Source organism: Megalops cyprinoides, chromosome 24 (assembly GCF_013368585.1).
Source record: "Megalops cyprinoides isolate fMegCyp1 chromosome 24, fMegCyp1.pri, whole genome shotgun sequence".
Classification (NCBI taxonomy): domain Eukaryota; kingdom Metazoa; phylum Chordata; class Actinopteri; order Elopiformes; family Megalopidae; genus Megalops; species Megalops cyprinoides.
Genome location: NC_050606.1, coordinates 15,897,349 through 15,923,082, shown reverse-complemented (window position 1 = coordinate 15,923,082; position 25,734 = coordinate 15,897,349). Strand labels below are relative to the sequence as shown.

Genomic DNA, 25,734 nt, shown 5'->3' with positions numbered 1-25,734 from the left:
TAGTTTTGTTGTGTTTATTATTATTCTAAAATGTGGAAAATGGTAAAAATAAAGAAAGAAACGTCTGTCCAAACATTTGATCGGTCCTGTATGTATTTTGAGTTTAGAATTACTAAATGTTTTTAGTGTAACTGGACCAAACTTTGTCATGTATTTTATACAGCAACTTTTTTACATTTGGAAGGTCTTGCATCTGTGTTTCAAGATAAATACATTTATTCCTTCAGGCATAGTTTACAGATAGATATAATAAAAGCCAACAGTGTTTTAGATGTTTGGGTATCATTTGCCTTTTAATCGGTTTTTTTTTCATCAATTTTATAATCTGTGAATGTAAAGATATTTAAAATTCGCATTAATAGAGGTTTTAATAAGGTTTTCATGAAAAGTATTCTGAAAGCCAGAGGGTAATGAAATTCATAAAATAAAACATGGGACCTAATAAAGAGTGAACAAAGGAGGTGACTCAGGGCCCGCTGATGTTCAGGGACATGTTCAGACGGTGAAATGACTTCCTCCTCATTTGCACATGGACTCAGAGGCAGGGCTATCTTTAGCGTTGTGGCCCAGGGAGGGGTCTCCCCTGGACAGAAACTGAGAGCAGCCGCACCGAACTGGAAAGTAACTGGGGAACTGAAACAGACAGCTGAACCCTCCACACCTGCAGATGGAGAGCCTCCACCTACAGTGAAGGCCAGAGCCAATTACCCATACGCCATAACAGCTTTCCCCAGGGACAACAAGACGGGGCAGGGCGCCTACACAAAAAATCTATGCAGACTGTAGAATTCAAACCTTATATGCAGGGCACATATTCATATGCAGAAAGTGCAGACACCTGTGCTGTCCATTGCATTTAATATTGTCAGTTGAAGTATATTACTGTTGTAAATGTCTCTTCACATTGATCAAAGCATTAATGGCATAATGAAGTTAATGTTGTGCTCTGATTACATGGAGATGTGCTACAGGTGAGCATTCAGTGTTGTGAGAATTCTTTATGGTCTTTATTTTGGTCATGTCTATAGTCCATTTCTGTAACATTGTAAAATGGAACCATTGAAACGGAGTGGTGGAAGCAGATATTTTGTAAATGAGTTTGTGTCGTTGTTTGAGATTGGAGACAAATTGTGTGTGTGTCTGTGCATGTGAGTGTCTGAGTGTGTGTGAAGATTTGTGTCGCAGTGTGAGAGAGTGCACCTGTGTGTGACCACAATCCCCCAGGGGTATACACGTGTCTTTAAAAAGCAGAAGTAGAATCTGAATCTCATCTCCTGTCTCTGTGGCTGCCACTCAGTCTCTCCGTAACTCAGTCTGTCTGTCATTCAGGGTCTCTGTCTGTCGGTCTGTCTGTCAGCATGTCCTTCCACCTGCTCCTGATCACAGCCCTGCTGCTGCCTCTGCATGGTAAGACAAGACCTTTCCTTGCCTGTCCTGATACTTTAAAGTCCTGTCAAAAAATAATGAATTAACTGTTAACTTTGTTCTACTGCTCAGGCCCAAGCAAATATTGTCATTTCATCTATAAATTACACAGCATTTGAATACCAGTTATTTTATTTTATACAAGATACAATATTTATTTTGTTAAAGGTTATCCAGCATGGTGAGATCAGAGTAATGTTTGCATTCCTTCATATCTGCTTGTAATTGTTTTTGATGAGTATCTTTTGAAGCTGTCTTCCCTTTGACATTATTTTCATCTTATCCCAATACAATCTATACTGCATTTCAACATAATTTCTAACAGGTTTAGGTATTGGCAAAATTTTATTTAAAGAACTTATTTGACAGTGTACAGTACAACACAAAACTGATACTGAAAAATACTTTTCTGATGGATTGGCAGGGTTGGAGGCATTTGTAATGACCCAGCAGAAGTCTCTCTCAGTGGCGTCTGGAAGCAATGCTCGAATATCCTGTGTGATTGAGAGCGGCGGGAGCTGGACTATTACCTGGTACCAACAGAAGCCTGGCAGCGCCCCTAAGTTTGTTGTGCAGGACTCAACCCGAGCCTCAGGATTCTCATCCCGGTTTACAGCGTCCGAGGAATCCTCTGTTAAAATGGAGTACCTGAACATTGCCAGCGTTCAGGCAGAGGATGAAGCCACCTACTACTGTGCCTGCCACGGCTGTCCTAGCAGTGGCCACAGTGTGACAGCCCTAATGAACGGATGTACAAAAACCTCCTGCAGCAGCACAGCTGTGACAGGGTGCTGTCACTACAGCTGAGTATGCGCTCTGACTGCCATACCAGTGAGCCTGGATCTTTGGCGTTGCAGTCAGAGTTTGATCTGCATGGGATGCTTCACTCATTTTACTCCCAAGGACAACGTTATGGATATCACTCTGGGCACCCTGAACTGGATATGCTGAATAAATACTGGATGGATTACTCTACAGACTGATTTGTAAACAAAATGTCATGTTTGACAGAGAAGTGACAGATGATTAAAAAAATATGTCCTAGGTAAGTATGGCATAGATGGATTTTACCTTGATGATGATGATGATGATGGTGATGATGATGATGATGATGATTATTATTATTATTATTATTGTTGTTGTTGTTGTTGTTGATGTTGTTATTACTATTATTATCAGCAGCAGCAGTCATAGTAGTATTCTTAGTACCAACAGTAGTTGTAGTAGTATTCACAGTAACAACAGCATTTTCAGTAGCAGTTGTGATGGACATTGAAATTAAATGAGCAATTCTACAAAAGGATTTTTCTATATGAATTGATGTTAAAATGATTTTTTTTGCATTAGTATAAAAGTAAACCAGACAGAGATAATCTGTACACAGTTTAGCTGTAGCATAGGTTTTTGTGCAGGTCGGAATCACTGTGGGCATAACCACATTTGGTGGAGGAACCAGACTTGATATCGGTAGGTGAACAGGGTTTGCTGTGTATCAAAATCACACACAATTACAATTAGACAATGAAAATTATAATTAACCTGTTTCAAATTAGATTTTTATTGTAAAATCTGTGAATTGGTTATTAACGCAGGGATCCTAGGTGAAGCCTCTCCTAAACACTATTCAAGACAATTACATTACAGAAAATGGGAACGTAACAGAACTACCTGTTAAATTAAGATAATGTCATGGCGTGTTTCTACAGGGTAATCTTTTTCACTCTGATTTTACTTTGTTTCTTAAACCATCTTTTTAAATGCTTGAAATCTCTTGAATTTGCTTTGAAGTAATACGAATGACAAATATTAGGTTCATTATCAGCTCAATATAATGTGAACATTTAGTATTTTGACCCCTCTTTATTGATATCATCATGTTAAATTATTATCATTATAATAAATATAATAATTAATAGTGGTATTGTCTTATTAATATTCTAATATTGCAAGTTTCATTAAAATAGTATTTGGCAATAGTATTTGTAGAGCGACACTGAACCAACTGTACTCTTGTACTTTTGTGTGCATTTTCTTGAATTACAAAATTCACTTGAAGTTTATTGAAATAAAGGTTTCCCGAAATAACGGGTTTCGAGAAATAGACCATAAATTTAAGCGATGGCTAGAAATCATTGAAACATCATTTGGTATGATCAGGTTAACCAGCTGTACTGCCGAACAAAACTTCGTCATCAATATCTCCTTGTTCGGTGGGAATCCTTTTTAAATGCGGTCGCTCCCAATCAATAATACAATGCAACGCAACGGCTGTATCAAAATGCAAAGATTTTATGGAAAAAAGCTTTGTTTGCAAGCGTACAGTAAATACAATCAGCTTCAAACAATAAGCATAATTTTCAGATTGATATTGGTATCATTCAGCACCCTGAACCATTAATTTCAGGCAAATCACTTGTCAAATCAAATTTTGTCGATGGATATGGGTATTTTTAGAAAATCACATTGACAGCAAGTTCGCTGTCCCAGTTAAGACAAGAGTTCAAATGTTGTAATATGGCAGTGAAACTGGTCTTTTAGTTGTGTAGTAATGTACCGACTTCGCAGAACATTTCGTTGTCATTTAAAGCCACCGTTAAGTTAAAAATAATAATAATAATAAATAAAACAAGCTGTCCATTTTTTATTTTATGGAGAAAAACGTGAAAAGCTCTAAGAATTGCATTACAGTGACAATAGAGTTTCTCTAGCCATTCGTGAGATACAAAGCTGTATTGGTATCTATTTGCTAGATCGATTCGTTCGTGTCAGACATTCTTTTGTTACAAATGCCACTGAAGTATAACCATTTTATGAGTTCAATATATAGTCCTTCGTAATTTATTTGGATGTATGCATTTATGTTTTCAGTCAATGCAACATGTTGTTTTTCTTAAACTGCCATTACATGACAATTAAAATTCAACAAAACGAGGGTGTCATTGAGATTAGTATTTATATGAGTTTTGTTGTTGTTGTTATTTTTGTGTATTCTAGCCTCTAGAGCTAGAATAGATTATTTCACTCAAAATTTGAAATGCACATCACATAATCTGTGATATAATTGTGTTAAAACTTGACCATTGTTAATGTTTTGCCCCGGTATCACGATGTATCGAGCTAGTGAACTGGTATTATAATCATGGTGGAAAAATTCTGGTATTGTAGCAATGTAGTATTTTTGGCTAATCAAAGTCCTGATTATATGTGTAGTCCCCATGTCCATTTATCAACTCTGCTCCTCTTTCAGGTCGTTCCCCCTCTCCCCCCACCCTGACCCTGTTGCCCCCGTCCCAGGCGGAGCTGTCAGGGGGCAAGGCCACCCTGGCGTGCCTGGTGCGGGGCTTCTACCCCGCCTCCCTCACCGTGTCCTGGACGGAGGGCGGGAGCAGCCGAACGGGCAGCGAGGTCCAGACCGGCGAGCCGGAGCAGCAGCCGGACGGCAGCTACTCCCTCAGCAGCCTCCTGACGCTGACCGCCGCCCAGTGGCGCTCCGGCCGCCCAGTCTCCTGCCAGCTGAGCCACGCTGCGCTGTCCGCTCCGCTTAGCCACACCGTTAGCCAGGGACAGTGCGACCGGGTGTAGAGAAAGCACAGCCCGCGCACGCAGCCATTACTGATCCACAGGATAGGATCGCGGCACTACAGAGCACCACCACCCCGGCAAATATAGGACATGATACTGACTGCCATCACCAGGTGACAGAGTGATCTACAACATATGACACAATTACAGAACACCGCTACTCCATAATATGAGTCTAAGAGCTTCGGCTTCAGTGATCCCATTGCTGACGTAATTGCATTCACCTTTAACAATGGAATCACATGCTGGAACTATTACACTGTGTCAGTTTGTGTTAATGGAAACTAATGTTATTGACAGTATCAACCTCATAATGCTGGAACTCTGGTGTTGACAGATCTCTAAGCTCAATGTTTGTAATGGCTATTTTATTTCTTACAGCGTATTATTAGAAATGTATTGTAGGTGCGTCTGTCATGCAGGAGTTTTGCGCATATTTGATTTACTGCAGATTGTTTTCTCTTTGGAAGATTTGGTTCACTGATGATTGTGTATTATCTGTATCACACTTTGTCGGCTGTCTGATTGAACACCCTTGCTTTGTTGCTGAATGTATCTCTCAGAGGAAGTAAACCCTGGCCTCTGGCTTGCGTGTTTTGTGCCCTCTAGTGGCAATGTAAAGGTTGCCTATAAGTGAAAGCGCAAGATGAAAGCTTTTTTTTTCAATAAAGCATTTAGAAAAATATCAAGGCAAGTGTTTTAATACTTTCATTAAAATGTATAATAGTCCTCTATCTATATAACAGAGGTGTTACTATAGACTATCTAAGTTGTACTTGGTATTTCAGATTATTTGCAAAATTAGGTTCGCGGTTCTTACAATTTACATGTATTTCCAGGACACAGCCGTGCTAAAATCATAAGTGAAAAAGACACACTGGCTTCAGCAACTCTTGTTTATTCCACAAAATCATTTATTTAATCAACAGATGAGGATACAAAAATTATAATAATATCAATGCTCATATGCTCAGTGGTAGCCGCTGGTCACGCTGCGGTCGGAAAATGAGGCATAGCTGTGGGGTAGAGATCGCTGGGAGCGCGCCGGTCCGCACTGCACACGGGAGCGCGTTTGCGCGCCTCCCGCCCCCGTTACTGTGCACGTTTAGTGACGACAGTGCCGGAAAACGGGCGTGGAAAGAGCAGCGGGAATCCCGACGCACTGCACAGGGACACGGAGAAGCAGACGCGGGATAGGGGGCTCCAAACAACGATATAGGGTCCTTGACTAGTCATGTAAATAATCCTAAACTAATAAAAATAGATAGAAAAATAAGCAGTGTATTCACAAAAGTGGTGATACAATTAACAAACGGTGGAATGAACTCACTCGAAGCCGTAACTGCAGCCGCGATATTGCGGTCATTTAAAGAGCCATTCGTCAAGTCCATCTTATACCACGTCCCCCTAAAAAGAGATTCTCCTACGTGTATCACCTCATTGTGAATGGTCCGCTTTGTCTCAACTCAACACTGCTTAACTTTGTTAAATAAAATTCTTAAAGTCCCGCCCTCAACCTAAGATTCAACCAAAACTATTAACATTGCCAGAAAGAACATATTTACTCATGCATTTCTTCCATTAAACAGATAATAAAAATATTAATATTCAGTAAAATAGAAATCAAACAGTCCCTCCTTCAAGTATGGTGCAGATATGCAGGCTGCATGCATATCTACAGCACGAATACTAATTTTTGACTAATTCAGCTCACATTTCAAATAAATGTATGTAAAAACTGCTAAAAGACCTGAAAGAGGATCACAGAAAATTCTGAAAACATAAGAGTTGCTTTTTTTCCCCAGTGAGGAAGAGTTTAAATTGACTTCTCCACAACACCAAAAGAATGCAGGTGGCAGTTACCTGAAACACACTTCAGAAACGGCCCACTATCGCAGATAACACGTATGAAAAACATAGCGTAAAAGCAAGTCAATAAGATTCTTAGCCAATAAGAGAAGAGCACTATTGTAGGTATGAGGAACCGAAACAGCGCAGGATGGATTAGTCCTTTGAAGAAAACAGATCAAATGTAACCACACCAATATCTTAAAATATACAATGTACTCAGATAACAAGCTGAGGCTTGAACATCATTGGAAGGCCTCTGGAAAAAAACATAAATAAGTAAATAAAATACCTCCAAATTTTAAGCTCAGGAATAGTGCTTGGTCAAACAGATTGTCACAAACACTGACCCTTGTTTGGAATGACTGGTCAACTGCTTGTACTGCAAGTACTACTTTTGCACTTGGTCAATCACTCCTGCTGGAGTTTACCTGCATAGCTGATTTTATCCAGAGGACTTCGATTTGATGTAGGAGCTTAAAGACACTCAATATGAACTGAGCACAAAAATTCAATGAATTAAAAAAAAAACAAAAACAGGGAAATCTGTTTTTACGGAGCCAAAGGCATCCCTAAAAATGAACAGCCCAAATTAAAATATGATTTTGTTAGTCATCAACTGGAATGTTTCTGAGTGTCCTATTATCTAATTTCGGCACACATTAAGACCTATAAAGATGTGACAATAAACTTGGACACTTCAGTGACGCCTTTTTCTCATAAAAACCCCACATCATTAACATGTCCCTTATCTACAAAGTACAACATAGACACTCCTAGCCACTCAGAGGGATAGCTGGAATTGAGGCATGCTTATTCAAGGTGTCGTGTACCTGCTAAATCATTTTTGAGAAAATACACAAAAACGCAAACACTGACACCTATAGCAGATAATACAGCATTATTAACAGCTTGTCTGCAAGGTAAATAGATTTTTACAAAAGGAAAAGGGCACCTCCAATAGCTCTGTTCTAGACTGCTGCAGTCATACGTTTAACCATGAAGACATACACGCTTGCCAAATAGTAGATCACTGAATCAGTTAAAATGTATGCAACCAAAACAAGCCTCCTTCCTGGGGGATTTTTTGACAATTAAGGGCCATTCAGACAGAAAGTACACAAAGTGGAACTCTTTCATTTTCGCCACCACAGAACTAAGCCAAGGTTTTGGTTCGTTGGCTACTGAGCAGGTAGTTGCATAGCTAAAATAACAGACATCACAGATTGCCCAGTCTAGGGAGTTAGGTACTTTTTGCCACAAATATCTTTGTGTAGTTTCGCTAACTGTAGCTCTTTTCTGTGTGTCGCTGTTGTTGTTTTTACCTAAAATGATTTCAGGTTGGTTCTCTATCTCCATCAATTTCACTATTAAACAAGGTACAGTACCCACTCCAGTCAATTCACCAGGACTATAACATATTTTCCCTCACGTTTTCCAGCTAATTTAATACAACAGCCGTACTAGTTAAAATGTATAACGTAGGCAGTCACATAGCCTCAAAGTCTTTCTGCCCAGCTGGTTAGCATGCAAACTTTCAAATCAAGAAAATGATTAAAATACTTGGCTCTCGCATCAGTATGCTTCCAAATGCGCAATTAAAGACCATTTAAAGAACAGACTACATGAGGATGTATTTTTCTCTATATATCCCAGTGGGCTGCCAATGTAACGTGTTCCCTGTGGCCCAAGAAGAGTCGGTCTGCCATGCTACATCCTATTTCCCTGTGATTGGCTGTAGGAGTCAAAGGTCACAAGCTGACACTCATCTTCCCTGTGATTGGTTGTTGGAGTCAAAGGTCACAAACCAATATCCATCAGCACTAGAAGAAGTATAAAATATCTTTGTTCTGCTTCCCTATGCTGTGAATTACCCCACACTGACTATGAAAGACTATCATTTTGTTACACTGGATGAGCATCTGTCTAAACAGCCCCTGAAAGATGAGGAGGAGGACACTCATCACACTTATAAAGTTCTCATTATCATACAGGAAAAACGAAAACAAGACAAGGAGCTGCTGGCTGGTTTAGGGAATTCCATATGTAGATCTATGAGGAAATTCCCTGCTTCTGGGGAAAAGTGACTCAGAACTTCATTTAGCACCAGTTGACTTACAGGTAAAGCTCAGATGCTCAGCAATCCTTTCCACACCCCAGCACGTTCAGAGCCAGCAGTGAAACCCCAAACTCTGTGGGGCGTTGGCAAGACTAATGCCATACTCAGCCGGTGACATTTCACTTTGAGTACGCTGCCCAAACAGGTCTGCATAGACACTCCCAGACAGGGGCATGTTATTGCTTTGAAATTACAGCGCTTCTCCGTTTTGGTTTTTGACGGCACGATTTTTTGTTTGTCTTACTACTTTAGACGACAAGCACCATTCTCTGTAAGCGTTTTTTTTTTTTTTTGCGCAGCCAAGCCACGTGACAGTTGGTCTAGAGCGCACGCTGCCACTTCCACCCCCCATGCTCATCACTTACATCCTCCCAAAAAAGAGCTGGAGAGAACAAGACAGCGCTTGAAGCACTGTGCAACTTCGGGGGGGGGGCTCTTACTGTAGAAATGCATCACGGAAACAATGCGCCCTCTGCTGGACAGAGCCCGCATGTCACTATCACACACTGACTACGAGGACACAGGAGACAGATAGTACCACAACAGGACAAAGCCTAATCGCACGCCAAAGGAGGGAAACGAACAGACCACTCCAACGGTAATCCAAAGACATCGATTAACTAGTTGTGACACCCCGGTCAGGCCTCTGGTAGCAGGCCGCTAGGACAGTGCTGGAAGCCACGGCAATATGAACCCAGCAGGACGCTGTGCATCATGGCTATGAGAGACCAGACTGTGTCCTACATCAGGGAAGACAACGCACTCCCAAAAGGCTTAAAGAGACACTAAGAGGGCCGTTGGAAAGGAAACGTATGCATATGTATGTGTGTGTCTGTGTGTCTGTTTGTGGGGGGGGAGTTGTGTGTGTGTGCGGGAGGGGGGAGGGGCTTGGGGGTTCACTCGCGGCTCCCGAAGAGCTGCAGGAGGAAGAAGAAGATGTAGACGATGTCCATGTAAAGGCAGAGTGCCCCAAACACGTGCTCCTCCGGGGTCAGGGAGTAGCGTCTGTTTCCCATCAGCAACTGCACGTCAAATGCCAGGAACTGGAACCGCCGGGGTGGGGGGACAGGGGGGGCGCAGAGAGTGCGGGAGAGAGAGGGGGAGAGGGGGGGAGAGTGGGAGAGAGAGGGGGAGAGAGAGAGAGAGGGGAGCAGAGAGTGAGGGAGAGAGAAGGAGAGAGAGGGGAGCAGAGAGGGGAGCAGAGAGTGGGGTGGGGGAGGGGGGGGACATGGCAAGAGGGAAATGTTGTAGGTATTATCTATAAACAGATCATTTGTAAAACAGCTTCTTTCATCATTTGTGAAACTGCTTTTGACTTCATGCCAGTATGGAGTCCCAAGTCTGCTTTCAAACTTTGGGTGATGAATAACTCAACACAGAAAACCTCATACTCTTCAAGGTCACCTCAGCTTCACGCTCAGTTATGTAACCAACATGGAAATGCGATCGGCAGAGAGGCGCTCCTACCAGAGTGAAGACCAGGGCTCCCAGTCCCGCGTAAGCTGTCTGCAGCCAGGGAATCTGTGTGAGAAAACACAGACTAAACTGCAAGCAGAAACCCCGAACCTGCAGCCTCACACAGCCAAATGCAAAAACTGAGGCATAGTAAACCCACAGCTGCCACTGGATGCAGGCTGGACCTACAGGGATACCACAGCACATCCACACATCATGTAAAATGCATTAGCATCAATCAACAGGGCGACTGTAGAGACATGCGACATAAGAGGTTTTGAAGCATGGCTGTCTGCTCCGTGTGGTTCGCCTGTGTGTGCAGCAGTAGTGTCAAGGGTCTGAGATGAGCAGCAGACACCGTGTAGACGGGGATTGGGAGAGAGGGGCAGTGATGTCGCAGGGCTTGGTGACATCTCGGCGATGTCACGGTTGGGTGGGGTCTGAGGAAGAAGTGATGACGTCACGCGAGGTGAAGCCCGAGTGATAAGAGGTTGTGATGTCACAGGAGGTAGGGTGTTGGTAGAAGGACTGATGACGTCGTGGTGGAGTAGGGTCTAGTTGAGAGGAATGGTGAGGTTACAAGAGGTGGTGTCTGGATTCTGGATTACAAGAGTGGCGATGTCATCCTAGGTAGAGTTCTTGGTAAGAGGAGTGGGGATTTCACAGCAGGCAGGGTTCATGAGAAAAGTGGTGATGTCACAGGAGGTGAGGGGTCTGGTTGTTACTTACATATCCGAAGGGAGCAGTGAAGATAAGCAGCAGCCCTGTCACCATCAGCACCATCATGAGGGAGAACATCAGACCATGGCACGAGGTGAAGTCAAACTGCAATGGGCAGATCAGTCAGTCAACCAGTTCAAACAATCCATTAATACATTTACACAATAATAATATGAGGTAGAGTCAAACTGTAAAAAAAGTGTTAGCCAATCTATTTGGACGACATGAAGCCAAACTGATAAAACTATCTATCTAGCCATCTATCTCTCGAACCTATCTAGCCATCTACGTATCTATCTCGCCATCTATCTATCTATCTATCTATCTATCTATCTATCTATCTATCTATCTATCTATCTATCTATCTATCTATCTATCTATCTATCCATCTATCTATCTTCTTACATACCTAACTGGCTCTCTGCCTGTCAGCCTATGATTCTGTTTCCTTGTTATGAGATGGGCTTAAACTGCAGAAGGTGCACACATCAGTCAGATCATGAAAGGTTCTACACTGGTATTGATTAGGAGGCCCCTGCTCTGGCAGCAGGCTCATACACAGAGAACGCCTCAGTGTCTGACACACAGAGAGCTTTGTCACGGCTCACCTTGGTCTGGAAGCAGAAGAGCGTGACCGCCAGGCACACCAGCGCCGTGATGCCCACGCAGAGCATCACCACCTTGGTGTTGTGGTAGCTGTTGAGACACGAAGGGCGGACACCAAGTGACACCGGGCCCGGCTCGGGCGTGTGACTCAAAGCGGTCATGGTAACAAACTCAACAACAAACAAGTGTGTACACCCACAGAAACTCGCACACACGTGCAAACGTACACTCGTGCACACACACACACCCACACACACACTGAGAGTCTTACCTGGCCAGCATGCCAGCCATGTACGACATCGCCAGTGTCTGCAGAAGGACAGAAGGACATGTAACCATAACTGACACCTCCACTAGGGAACAGCACTTCTTCACTTCACTGTCTGGTCAGTGACAGTAAACTGTCCAGTAGACTGAAAAAAAATCCCCCCCCCACCCCCCCACCCCACCACAACAGATGTCATACTTACAAAGATGCCCATGAGTATGAGATTGGTAGGATACCGCCGTCTGGAAAGACAGAAGAGAAACACCATCTGAAATCACACTAAAAGCACATAAGCTTAGATGGGCCAAATGCCCTGTCCTAGTCATCCCACTTCCCTATGCACTTACACTAAGTGAGCTCCACTTATGTGGATGTAGACATCAGCCACATATAGGAAGAAACACACAGGGAATGTTTCCAATAATAGTGTTGTTTAAACTCACTCAAATAAATAAAGATATGTACAGTATACTGCATATATATATATATGTATGTATATATATATATATATATATATATATATATATATATATATATATATATATATATATATATATATAAAATGAATAATCCAACAGAGTGCCATATCTCATATTAAGTACAAAAATGAAGAAAGTAGAAATTGAATGGGTTTGATTTTGTATTTTAAACTGCTGAGTTAACAAGCAGATAAAATATTTTGGATAAAAGAAACAAAAAGTAAAAACAGTTATGCTACTCTGTTATGTTAAAAAAAAAATAAAAAGAAGTTACTTTTCCTGTTTTATTGCCACCTATCACACCAACCTTCACAAAAACACAATAATCTACAGACACAGACAAATACAGACACATCTTCTAAGCATCAGTTCTTGCAATGTAACATCAGGCAAGATGCGACATTCAGGTCTAAAAACTTTGCATGCAAAACTAAACATTCTCCTAACCAGTGCAGATGATACTGGTATGGCCAGATACTTGAGAGCTAGCTTGGTAAAGTGTGGAAAGTCCACACCAGAGACCAGAATCCCCTAAAACACGTGGCTGTGTTGAATATGTTGAAACTACTTTGAACAGAGGCGTTTTTGGCAGCTGGAGTGATCAGTCAAGTACTTGAAGCATTCCACTTTCTGATTGTGTACTATTTACTAGAATATTACTGCTTCATTACTGCTCACTTCAAAACTTACCATCACCCAGTCTTATTCAGGGATCATTTGTTCTATTCAATGTCAGGCCGATCACATTCCTAACCAAATGTTCACTCACACACACACCTTATAGGCATCATCCATATTTATACAGTACATATCTAAACAAGAAAATGAACAAGAAAATGAACTGATGCCCTTTTCATTTTATCCTAATCTTAAAAGTTCCACTTTTTCCAGGGGTCTCTTTAACCACGTTTTCCAGGGATCAGAGAATAGGCTCTGGTTTTTCAGTTTTTTCCATTCCCTCTAAAAATGCACTACGCTACATGTTCAGCACTTTGTGACAATTTTGACTGTAAAAATGCACTCTAATAAATGACATTTGATCGATTGAATAACTGATTGAAATAGATCTACATGCACTGTGCAGGTGTTAAGCATTCACTATGGTAGGACACATTTTGAAGAGGACAACTGATTGAAGTAACTATTATTATTATTGTGTCTGATTAGAGCTACTGTATACTGTGCATGTAATGCCACTTTAGGCAGCCCAGCTATGATTTAAAACATTATGCAGTCAATTTTTAAATACAAAGTGCATCGTGAAGGAGGAGCCTTCACCTGTCTCCAAAATGGTTACCATGTTAATGTAGTGTTAGTCATGAGCTGTATCGGTAGTTGTTTAAATATCTTTATTGGTATCCAATGTACAATATTTGCCATAGACAGAGCTTATACTATGAGCATAATTCTAAATTGGTTAATTGTTTAATGGTTGATTGTAATTGTCATTGTGTTATTTAATTGCAGATGAGCCACACCTGCTTATCAATCCAAGAATCTCATTGCCAAACTTGACCGAGGCCTCCCTGGGAACCTGCCTTTTCAGTGCGCTGTGAGATGGCTTTCCAAAGGTAAAGCTGTTCATGGGAGAGAAGCAGAGGGGATGCCCCATGTTCTCAGACCGCCTGCGGGGTTTGGATTTGGCATTTCTTGTGGACACTCTCTCATCTTTGACAAGCCTATAATGGAAGTTAAAGATGCTGCCCGGCCTGGTGAAGAGTGCATTCGTGCTGGTCAACAAACTTAAGCTGTTCAAAAGTTCACAGGGAGTAAAGTAACATTCTGTCACTATGAAATAAAAATGGACAAGCAGCTGATGCCCTGAAAAGGTGCACCGTTCAAAGGATCTGGCAATGGTTTCCTGAAAATATTCCACAATCTGCAGCTAGAAAGGCCACACAGCAAATTCCCGGTCAACCCTTTCACTGCGGTGATGTACTGTTTGGAAAGTCTTAGTCACAGTCAGAGCAACCTCTCAGACTGAGACTTCCTGAGGACAACGCGCCGAAGTCTTTTCTAAAAGAAGCAACCATTTTGTTTTGAGTGAACCCACTGTTTGAGTGAACTGTAAATGTTTGGGTCAAGCTTTGTGAGTCTGCCTTTTCTACCCTGAAATGTGACACTGAAGCACTGGTCTATTCTGACACACATGAGGGAACTGCTTTGAATGGCCTTAACCAAATATAAGCCAGATTAAAAGGGGAATGTTAAAAGCAAGGACTGCCAAAAGTCCCACTAAGTGAAACAAGACAACAAAAAATATTCAGGTTTTCTCTTTGCACAATGTTGTAAATGATATCATATTTATCATTTATCATGTATCATGTATCATATGTATCATATTTATCATATTATATAATATTTTCTCTGCATTTACACTCTTGGCAGTAATTAAAGCAGTTTTTGGCTCTTGGGCTCTGACTGGTAGCTACAGTGTTACAGCAATCATCAAATTCTTGAGAGGGTAGCAGACTCATAGGGATGGCATAAACAACACTGAGTCAGTGGCACTGCTGCTTAACCAAAGCTTAAGTGTAATTACGGACAGAAGGTCACATGCCTTTCCCCAGCCAGTTATGAGGAAATCTTACAGAGAGCGACTTAGTCATAATGAATCACATATGTCACGCTATTTCGTTTTCGCCGATAAGAATATTTAGGCTGCACCTTCATACCTATTTGATATCACCAGATCCTATACGGCCACCAGGCTACCCTGCTCCTCTGCCTCTAGCCTCCTACTCATCCCTTTACTGGAAGCCTTGCCCTTCTCAGTCATGTCCCTCCTCTTCTGTGGCCCCTGAGTAATGAGCTTAAGAATGGCCATTTACCGCCCATCTGTAGTAGGTGGAGTTTAATGAAACTTAATCCATAGTTTATTATATATATAATATATATATATATATATATAAATTTATTTCTATTATATATATATAAATATATATATATATATATATATATATATATATATATATATATACACACAATATTTTATAATATAATATAATATTGTTATATTTTTTATATTATACATAAGGTTTAATAGATAAGTACAGTACAGTTACTTTAATGGTTCACAGGTAGAGGGTAACAGTAAGGCAACTGTGTTTTCATTACAGCAATGATTTTCATCTGTGTAAGCTTAGAACTCCAGGAGCACATGGATTCAATACTTACTCAAACAACATATTTCAGTTTTTTATTTTCCTTAAAAATATTTTCAAACACAAAGCCTATGCATAAGCCTCTATATAAGCCTCTGCGGGGGCGAAGTTTTGTCATCCAATCTTTGCGGCAACAGTAGCCTGTAGCTGTACAAGGCTGGCAGATGAACGTCTTAATAGTAGTATAGTACTACTTAATAGTAGCAGTCATTGTGCTATAGTTTCCCCACAACATTCCCAAATGAATGTAATTAGCTGTGGAAAAGAGTGTCTGTTAAACGGATTAAGCCTACTGAAACGGCAGTCTGTGTGATGGAGTGAGGTCAGGTGAGTGCAGGTGAGGCTGCAGCTCTTACCTGGCACTCGTACTGCATACCAGAACCAGGTATGTCCCCATGAAGGTGATGCTGGAGGGAAAATGGCACAGCAGCCTGTCAGTGCATGCTCCAGGCCAGTGCAGCGGTGCCACCTACACAGCTAGCACATGTTATGAATGTAGCGATGACAACTTAATCTGCAGTCACAGGCCTGATTAATGTCTGAAGGTGTTCAGTCAGAGCTTAATTTACAATATAAGAGATCAAAGACTCTAACTGTAACTAACAGAGAGGAAGTACACCATTACCAAACAAACTGCTGAATTTGTGCATTTTCTCTTGGCTAGTAGGAATAGACCAAGACTGAGACACACAACAGACCACAGTATACACCACATAATTTATGCACTTACACAATCATTAAGTTATGAAGCCAGACATGAAAGAGATTTCCAACTTCATAAACATGTGCGTAAGTACTAGGATTTAGTCAATATATGTATGATGTGAGCTGCTAGAGAAGCTAAATTTAGAAAATTTAGAAGCTGAAATTTAGAGAAGCTAAGGCACCACTGACCAATATGCAATCTTTCAATTGTTTGTAGTTTGTTATGGAGGAGACTTACTAAGAGGCAAGATAAAGGATGCGGTTGAACTGTACAAACTGCCTGACTGGATCGCTGTGAGAGATAAAGAGAGAGACAGAGACAGAGAAAGACAATGTAAGACTTCAGCTTTCTGCACTCATTAGCCCCCTTCTCACAGACACAAAGACTGCAAAAGGCTTCAGTGCAAATAGGTACATGTGTATCTCATATAGTTATATATAGTTACATACAGTTGCATATATATTTCATCACTGACATTTTGGGGTCTAAACCTGTGTTGCAGGTGGAGGGTCACTCGGGAAAGCTGTTAATATCCACCAACCCAACCTGTTAACAGAGGTCAGAGCGGCACCATTTTCCACTGTTTTTTTTCATGCGCTGCGCCTCACTCCGGCTCACAGTGCCCCCCGTCGTCCCTGCTCCGCTGCACAGGAAACTGGGCCAATCGGGCAGCGCGGCAGCATGAGCTATATCGGGACCGTGAGGTGGCCTACATCTAACAGCACACGAGGAGGGGCTAGCTCCAGCGGATCACGGCCGTCCCCCCCTTCTCTCGGGGGGGGATCAACCCCGGGTCCTCACCAGAACGTGAAGAGCGCCACGACGCCGAAGGTCACCATCAGCTGCACCATCAGGATGCTGAAGACCTGCCAGGCAGGACAGCAACAGGAGGGGTCATTCAACATGCTGTCAGTTTACAGACCACAGCTAGCTGGCGTAATGTGGAGGGGTAGGGCTCCCATTCAAAGCACATTCAGAGTTCCCATCACTTTTCAATCAGGTTTAGAAACGACATAAATGTAACAAAAAAAGTATGGATAACACAGTCATGTATTCCTTTTGCTGCCACAATAATCCCATTGCCATGAGGGGTACTCTGGATTTTCAGAGCCAGTGAATTAGTCAGAAATATGTGTGTTCCACTTGTACCAAAGCAAAAAACAAACTGTATGAAATGTATTGCAGATCTGGGCAAAATGCCATGGCTTTCCAAGGACACTGGCATATGTGAACACGTTCGGAGATGAACATTTTTACGGACTGTAAGAATTCTGAGGGGGGTCATTCTTTTGCATATCAGACCTTTTGGAATTTCCATTTTTGTGTTTTGGGTGGAAAGGTTATTTATGACATTACCCCCAAATGATCTAAACCCAGTGTTGATGATCCTGTTTCTAAGGGACACATGTTTTAATGCTTCATATTCTGTTTCCTTAAGATTTGATGTAAGTCTGGTTGCAGGGCCTGGGAGAGTTGATTTGACACAGAATAACCCAGGGACATTTGCAACAAAACACCTTTGAACAACTGTATTTGCCAGCGCTATCAGATTACCAAACTAGCTTATTGATGCACTTCATTCGAATGCTTTTTGTATCTACGCTAAATTTTAAACAGCAAGCATTAATCACTGCAAGTTTGAAGCTCATTCTTAAACAATACATTCTAAATCTACTGAATGCAGAACTCACTCACCATTGTGCTGTGTGCTTTCAACCAAAAGGTGACAGCTTTGAATTACAGAATAAGGGCAGGTCAGCAGGCAAGCAGGGGTCACGTTTATGTTCATGTAGGCTGTGATAGTTTTAGTCCTATTCTACTGATAAGCATTTAAGTCAAACATCAGGATTTTGAAGAATCAGAGGAAAGTATTTTTAACCTCATGTATACATATGGCCTCCCTAATGTTCTTCCACGTCTCAGGCCTGAATACGCTTAGTACCCATGTATCCACAAGTATCTGTTCTGGGAGTGCTGTTTTCCTCCGCCCTCCTCCATCTCCTCTCTTCGTTCTCCTTTCCTCCCTGCTTCTCTGTCAGCTCAACAGCGACGGTCGCTGTGTACAGCTGTGATTGTGTGCCATGCTGTGACTGTACTATACTGTGTACTATGTTGTGCCAAAATGTGACTGTGCGCTACACTGCGCCTACCTCTGATTGTGCACTATACTGTGTCCAGTTGTGACTGTGCACAACACTGTGTCTGACTGAGACTGTGTGCTACACTGTGTCTGGCTGAGACCGTGTGCTACACTGTGTCTGGCTGAGACCGTGTGCTACACTGTGGCTGGCTGAGACTGTGCTACACTGTGTCTGACTTAGACCGTGTGCTACACTGTGTCTGGCTGAGACTGTGCGCTACACTGTGTCAGGCTGAGACTGTGTGCTACACTGTGTCTGACTGAGACCGTGTGCTACACTGTGTCTGACTGAGACTGTGTGCTACACTGTGTCTGACTGAGACTGTTCGCTACACTGTGTCTGACTGAGACCATGTGCTACACTGTGTCTGACTGAGACTGTGTGCTACACTGTGTCTGGCTGAGACCGTGTGCTACACTGTGTCTGACTGAGACCGTGTGCTACACTGTGTCTGGCTGAGACTGTGCACTACACTGTGTCTGACTGAGACCGTGTGCTACACTGTGGCTGGCTGAGACTGTGTGCTACACTGTGTCTGGCTGAGACTGTGCGCTACACTGTGTCTGACTGAGACTGTGTGCTACACTGTGTCTGACTGAGACCGTATGCTATACTGTGTCTGACTGAGACTGTGCACAACACTGTGTCTGACTGAGACTGTGTGCTACACTGTGTCTGGCTGAGACCGTGTGCTACACTGTGTCTGACTGAGACTGTGCTACACTGTGTCTGACTGAGACTGTGTGCTACACTGTGTCTGACTGAGACCGTGCGCAACACTGCACAGTCTGACTAAGACTGTGTGCTACACTGTGTCTGACTGAGACTGTGTGCTACACTGTGTCTGACTTAGACCGTGTGCTACACTGTGGCTGGCTGAGACTGTTCGCTACACTGTGTCTGACTGAGACCATGTGCTACACTGTGTCTGACTGAGACCGTGTGCTACACTGTGTCTGACTGAGACCATGTGCTACACTGTGTCTGACTGAGACTGTGCACTACACTGTGTCTGGCTGAGACTGTGTGCTACACTGTGCCTGGCTGAGACTGTGTGCTACACTGTGTCTGACTGAGACTGTGTGGTACACTGTGTCTGACTGAGACCGTATGCTACACTGTGTCTGGCTGAGACTGTGCGCTACACTGTGTCTGGCTGAGACTGTGTGCTACACTGTGTCTGACTTAGACCGTGTGCTACACTGTGGCTGGCTGAGACTGTTCGCTACACTGTGTCTGACTGAGACCATGTGCTACACTGTGTCTGACTGAGACTGTGTGCTACACTGTGTCTGGCTGAGACTGTGTGCTACACTGTGTCTGACTGAGACCGTATGCTACACTGTGTCTGGCTGAGACTGTGCGCTACACTGTGTCTGACTGAGACTGTGTGCTACACTGTGTCTGACTGAGACCGTATGCTACACTGTGTCTGACTGAGACCGTATGCTACACTGTGCCTGGCTGAGACTGTGCACTACACTGTGTCTGGCTGAGACTGTGCGCTACACTGTGTCTGGCTGAGACCGTGTGCTACACTGTGTCTGACTGAGACCGTGTGCTACACTGTGCCTGGCTGAGACCGTGCGCTACACTGTGTCTGGCTGAGACTGTGTGCTACACTGTGTCTGACTGAGACCGTGTGCTACACTGTGTCTGACTGAGACCGTATGCTACACTGTGCCTGGCTGAGACCGTGCGCTACACTGTGTCTGGCTGAGACTGTGTGCTACACTCTGCACCCAGAGCAGGACATCTCTCACCTTGCGGATGAACATACGGCGGATGTTCTTGTCCTCCCAGCCGTCCGCGCTGAGCCCGTCACAGCTGCCGCTGGTGCTGGGGCCCGACAGGGGAGAGGACATGTCCGAGGCGTACGGGTTAGTGTAGACTGGGCCTGAAGAAGAAAGGGAGTGAGAAAGAAACAGAGAAAGACATGGACAGAGAGAGAGGGGGAGGGGGTAGGGGAGGGAAGAATTACAGAAACGAACTTTTCCGATTTTTCCCGTCATTGCCCATCAGATTCTTGGCATGTACTTGTAGCTCTATCTCTCACCTTGTATTTGTAGCACATTTTACCTAGGTAGCATAGCGGTACTTCTTGGTCCCTTGATTGCATTTGATATATGCATCCCTAGATCAGATTGGCTCTGTCTCGCTACACTGACCTTGTGCTCAGCTTCAGCACTATCTGCTTTGTATGACCTGTACACATCTTGCTCTTGTGCCTGTGCCTGTTTGCCCACTATATGCACTTTTGTACGTCGCTTTGGATAAAAGCGTCTGCTAAATGAATAATTGTAAATGTAATGTAAATGTCTAACTGGGGCAGTGGGATTACTGAAGTACATCTAATGGTTTATGCCTCACACACACCCACACACTCACATACCGTATACGGGTAGGGTATAAAACAAGCCAAACCCTGAAATTCAACCAAGGGACAACTTCAACCATAGTATATATCAAAAGAGCTCAGTGCTGCTAATTGCATTTACACATCACGTAGTGTGAGAGAGAGAGAGAGAGAGACTGAGGTGGTGGTGGTGAAAAGAGAGACTTGACCCACATACAGGAGCAGAGAGTGAGAGGAAAGCAGAGGTTGTGGCGATGAAGCAGATATGACCAAAATGCAGGTGCAGAAAGTGAGGGAACAAGGGAAAGAGAGTCTGCAAAGGGAGCGGGGTTCAGAGAGACGGCAGTGTCGGGGGGGGTCAGAGGCGCGGGTGCGAGGCGACTCACTGGGGCTGGTGTGCACGTACGCCCAGCTGGGGTGGATAGGAATGGAGGGGGGCGGCACGGGGGGCGGCGGGGCCCCGTAAGGGGGGCTCCCCACCCCCCTTTCCTTGTCGCCGGCCGTGGCCTCGGCGTAGCTGGGTGGGGCGGCGGGCTGGGCCATCGGTGTGTCCGCGGAGTTCTGGCGTGGGATGGAGGCTGCAAATGGAGGAGGAGGCTGAATCCTAATGCATACACAACACAAACACATCCCAGTGCTCATCAGCCAGCAGTACAGCATATGCTGTCTTAAGCCCTGTACACACAGGAAGAGACAAAGCAACGAGAGACGGAACATTAATGAAATTCGGCGACTTGCAGCAAAGCCAGGCGAAACGACAGTTGGCGATGCGAAGTGGGAGGGTTTCCGAGTTAAACTAATCTCAACTTTGAGGAGACGCGACTGAGGCGACTACCAATGGGAGCGAAGGATACCGTTGACTGACAGATGACGCCAACACTGAGTTCCCCAAACGTTTACCACGAGAAGACAACGTCCATGACTTTGGTTGCTACCACTACGGCTTTGATCGATAACCTGTGCTATCTGTGAACTAAAAGAAACTAAACGTGGGTGACTTGTCACTGCTGAAGCGTAGCTCTGTCCATATGCATACACTAGCGATATATTTATGGTCTTGTAGAACTAGCCAGCTACTGCTTGTTTCACTTGGAAACATTTGGGGTGGGAAATATACAAAAGGGATACCTAGGCAACCAGAGCCTGGAATGTCCACTAGCGACCAACTGTCAGCTACAAAGCGATGGGCGATGAGCGAATCGCTTTATAATGTGGACAGGCCTTTAGAGGGAATCTCCATTCCAACACCTGCACCAAAGAGGGAGGTGGATCCAGCTTGATGCATGTCACATTGAAAATTCTGTCTGTGCCATTGCTGAAGTTACAAGTGCTCTGATTTGCCGGCTCAGTCTGAAGGGACGTGGTCTAAAAACAGACCATCCGCTGGAAAGCACAGAAAGGCAGGCAACACCAGAACCTACTGTTACCAAATGGAATCTCTTAGATGAACAAAAAGGAACACAGGAACTGAAATAAAAGAATATCTGTGCCAGTACACCAAACTTGGTAAATAACTTGGTTGAAGCTGGTACAAAAGCGTATTGGGCCAGCTAGTAATCTCAGCAACATCTTTGTGTGTAACAGAGGGACTTGTTAGGGATAAACTGTACAACACAACTGAGGGCCGAGACAAGGAGAAAAGTCACCTGCATTAACCCTCATGTCCTTGTGGCCTGGCCTTACAGAGGGATACTGAGCTAGCCCTGTAGTCTGTCACTTTTATGAGCAACACTTGGGACACAAAATGCTACTGAAGATATGAATTTAGAAAATGTTCACCAACTCAGACACATCTTCTGTTTGAGAACGCAGAACCTTTGTCCCAGGGGAACTACGGGCACAGACACCTGGGAGTAATGAAATATTCATGGAGACACCCGCCAGGTTTTGAATGTCAGAATTTGTGTCAGCATTCTGTTTCTTTAAACCTAACACCTTAAACTTGTCATGCAGCAGTATATCTGTGGTTGCAACTGTTCAGTTTGGGGGGGGGGGGGGGGGTACAGTTTCTGAACCTTTTCTTCTGAAAAAGACCATTGTACTACACCCACACAAAGGGTCAAAGTAATGAACCCTTATAAAACTAATATTCCATTCCTCAGGTTTCACTGCCATTGAGGTTGATTTCAACTCTACTCCTTAACTTACAAATCAGAGGTGACGGCCGTGTGCTCACATGAACCCCTGTATTATAACCTCTGTATACATACATGTATATATACATATGTTTTTACTGGCTGTTAAGTGGAACTGCAGAAAAAATCTGGTCTCTGATGGTTTGTCTCTAAAATAATTGCCATACCTTTTTAGGATCTCAGATTTACAGAATTATTTTCGGTGTATTACAAACAACATAATAAAATAGGTTTAACAGTCATATTTAACTACTCGTAATATATGGGTCAGTACAAGTATGATCTTGGGGATGATGCTTGTAAACTTTCGGAGCATTCAATCTGTTGCATGCAAAGTAACAAAACTAAAAATGCCGTTAATCACAATTAATTAGGCTACTAAACGTGTGATTCGACTGAATCTATGTCTCGGCAAATCAGCGGTTTTATGTCCCTCGGAAAAATAACCTTCACGCCTTTATTTTCAATTTCCGGAATGTTGCTGTACAAATACAGAATGAAAGTGTTGTCACCGTGAGGAAAGATCTGACAAGCAGCTAACCGCCAAGAACGAAATTTCGGCGTATGTTTCCACAACAGCAGATACTTACTGAGTCATGTGAGATATTGGTGTTATGTTCAGTGTAATGTGTCAACACGATCACATAGTCAATAAATCGTGGCTGCGCAGTCCCCTGTCAAGTTACACGCTAAAATCTAGCATGTGATTAAATTTAATAGAAGAAATACATCTGACAAGCTATTTATTGCTCCACGACACGACAGAGTAGCTTAGCCTCTATTCCACGCAACAGTGAACTGAACGCCAGGGACATTTTCTTGAAAGTAAGGTTAACTAACGCAGCCATCATTATCTGGCGCTCGGAGAGCACCTCTGGTATTTAAAAAGCCTGCATCCAGCGCTGCCGGATCGAGACCTAAAACGCATTTGTATTTTTCGTAACATGGCACAAATAAGGAGGACTCCGCGCCGTGGTTAACTTAATAATTTACGTAACAATGTTTGAACTGAGCGTTCTTACCTGAATGTGGGGAGGCGACAACTCAACGATGACAATCACCAAAAGCACAATGGTCGTGTCTGAGGGCGTCACGTTGATCTTAAAATCACATGATCGGCTCAGCTCATTCAAAGCGCAGGCTACAGCCCATCCACATCGTATACTGATCAATGACTATGGATAGAATTCTGTGCGGCATGACGCCCCCAGTACGACCAATACCTATTCTTGTCCGTCACTGACGCATTTCCGGCTGCTGCTTAATGACGGGAAACTGAGTTAATAATGCGTTTGTTGCCAATTCGCGGATTTTATTTGTCAGCTCAGTCTTTCTCCCTATAGAGAAGGGGAACAGGGCGTTGTTTCAAGTGTTTCGATTGCAATTCATTCTTGAAGTCTCCCTAACCTTAGATAAAAACAGCTGATAGACCATAAAATCACACCCTTGGAAACTAAGTGGCAAACAATTTAATGTATTATGGTTGCAAACTACAGAGTACAAACATTCCAATAAATAAACAGAACACTAAATAAGGCATCACAACCGAATACTTTCATTTTCACAAATCCTCAACCCTATATACTGAAATAATGTGGTATATGTTTAGCAATCACTGTGCTTTTGGAGAAATCTGGCAAGGCAGAAAGTGTTGTATTTCTCTATTTCTAAAAACATGTCTGATTAATTCAAGTAGTCCCTTCAGTGCATCAAATAAATAAAATGCAACTAAATTTGTCAAGTCATAAATAAAGTGCATTGCAGGTAGGCCGATTAGAGGCTACAGGATCATCCCTATTCATAAATAAATACAGTTAAATATGACATAATACCCTAGGGTCCTCTTGACTGTATTAGATATTATAAAAGGAAAACACACTCTATAAATATTATAATCACAACATCATCACATTTTTCTTCATTTCTGTGCACACAAACAAGTCTAAACAGAATGCAGCAAAGTCCATTTGATTTACTTAGATGAATCCATTTCCCCTCTGTTACTGAGGAAAGTTTGGGTGACTGATATCATTTCCTCGATTTGAAAAAAATTGAAGTGATAAAACGCCCTCTCTTTGTCTGTGGAGAGGGAGAACTGCTTGAGGTGGTCTCTCCAGCGCTCGACCCGGTTTCTCCAGAATTCGACCCGGTTTCTCCGAATCCAGAGTCTGTCACCATCCCCTCGCTGGACGTGATGGACTGGCTGTCCAGATTTTGGCTGGGCTCCTGTGGCACGAGGTTACAGAGGGCAAGCGGGGGAGCGTTGAGCTCCTCCGCCAGGAGGCTGAAGGCTGGGAGCAGAGGCTTCTTAGATTTGGTGGTGAAGGTGAAGGTGTGAAAAATCCGCTCGGTGTCCGCACAGATGAATTTCAGCTGTATATTTTCTTTGTCCTTATCCCGGTTGAGGAAGACGCCCACTCGCTTCAATGGCTCATGCTCCCTGACCATGTAGGTTTCGTTATGGTGCAGGGCCGCAAGCGTGCCATCCTCGGACTGCAGGGCCCAGGACAGTTTGTCTTCGCCCAGGGCCTTCTCTTTCCAGCCTTGCTCCACCACTCCTACGGTCCAGTTCTTTCTGCCCTTCACCTCCACCTCCCAGTAGTGGGACCCAGTGCTGAAGGCCTCCTTGGCCAGGATGTTGACCGCGGTGCCTTCTTGTGCCCTTGTGCGTCGCCCCTGGCAACGTAAGGGATGGATGCTGGCTTCGGAGACCTTTAGATTTTTATCACT

The 25,734-nt window shown here is 43.4% G+C and overlaps 1 protein-coding gene and 1 gene segment (V, D, J or C); one reads left to right on the top strand and one right to left on the bottom strand.

The window, feature by feature from the left end:
• Positions 1-1,358: 1,358 nt before the first annotated feature.
• On the top strand, positions 1,359-5,159 carry LOC118771563. The segment is given in 4 exon segments: positions 1,359-1,407; positions 2,042-2,154; positions 2,838-2,892; positions 4,673-5,159. Coding segments are annotated over 4 exon segments (552 nt in total).
• Positions 5,160-9,828: 4,669 nt separating this feature from the next.
• Positions 9,829-24,090, bottom strand: faim2a (Fas apoptotic inhibitory molecule 2a). 3 transcript variants are annotated; one of them, XM_036519328.1, is made up of 12 exons: positions 24,027-24,090; positions 21,256-21,473; positions 20,277-20,410; positions 17,174-17,238; positions 16,610-16,663; positions 16,023-16,073; positions 12,226-12,265; positions 12,027-12,064; positions 11,758-11,845; positions 11,159-11,254; positions 10,442-10,495; positions 9,829-10,017 (listed from the first exon to the last, which is right to left on the bottom strand). In XM_036519328.1, exons 2-12 carry the CDS (start codon positions 21,410-21,412, stop codon positions 9,871-9,873), a joined length of 924 nt encoding a protein of 307 aa, XP_036375221.1. In that variant the 5' UTR covers positions 21,413-21,473; positions 24,027-24,090; the 3' UTR covers positions 9,829-9,870. The 3 variants fall into 3 exon arrangements, with proteins under 3 accessions (XP_036375221.1, XP_036375222.1, XP_036375223.1); XM_036519329.1 differs by having other exon boundaries at positions 21,256-21,447; positions 24,027-24,082; XM_036519330.1 differs by lacking the exon at positions 24,027-24,090 and adding an exon at positions 23,595-23,633 and having other exon boundaries at positions 21,256-21,447.
• Between the last annotated feature and the right edge of the window lie 1,644 nt (positions 24,091-25,734).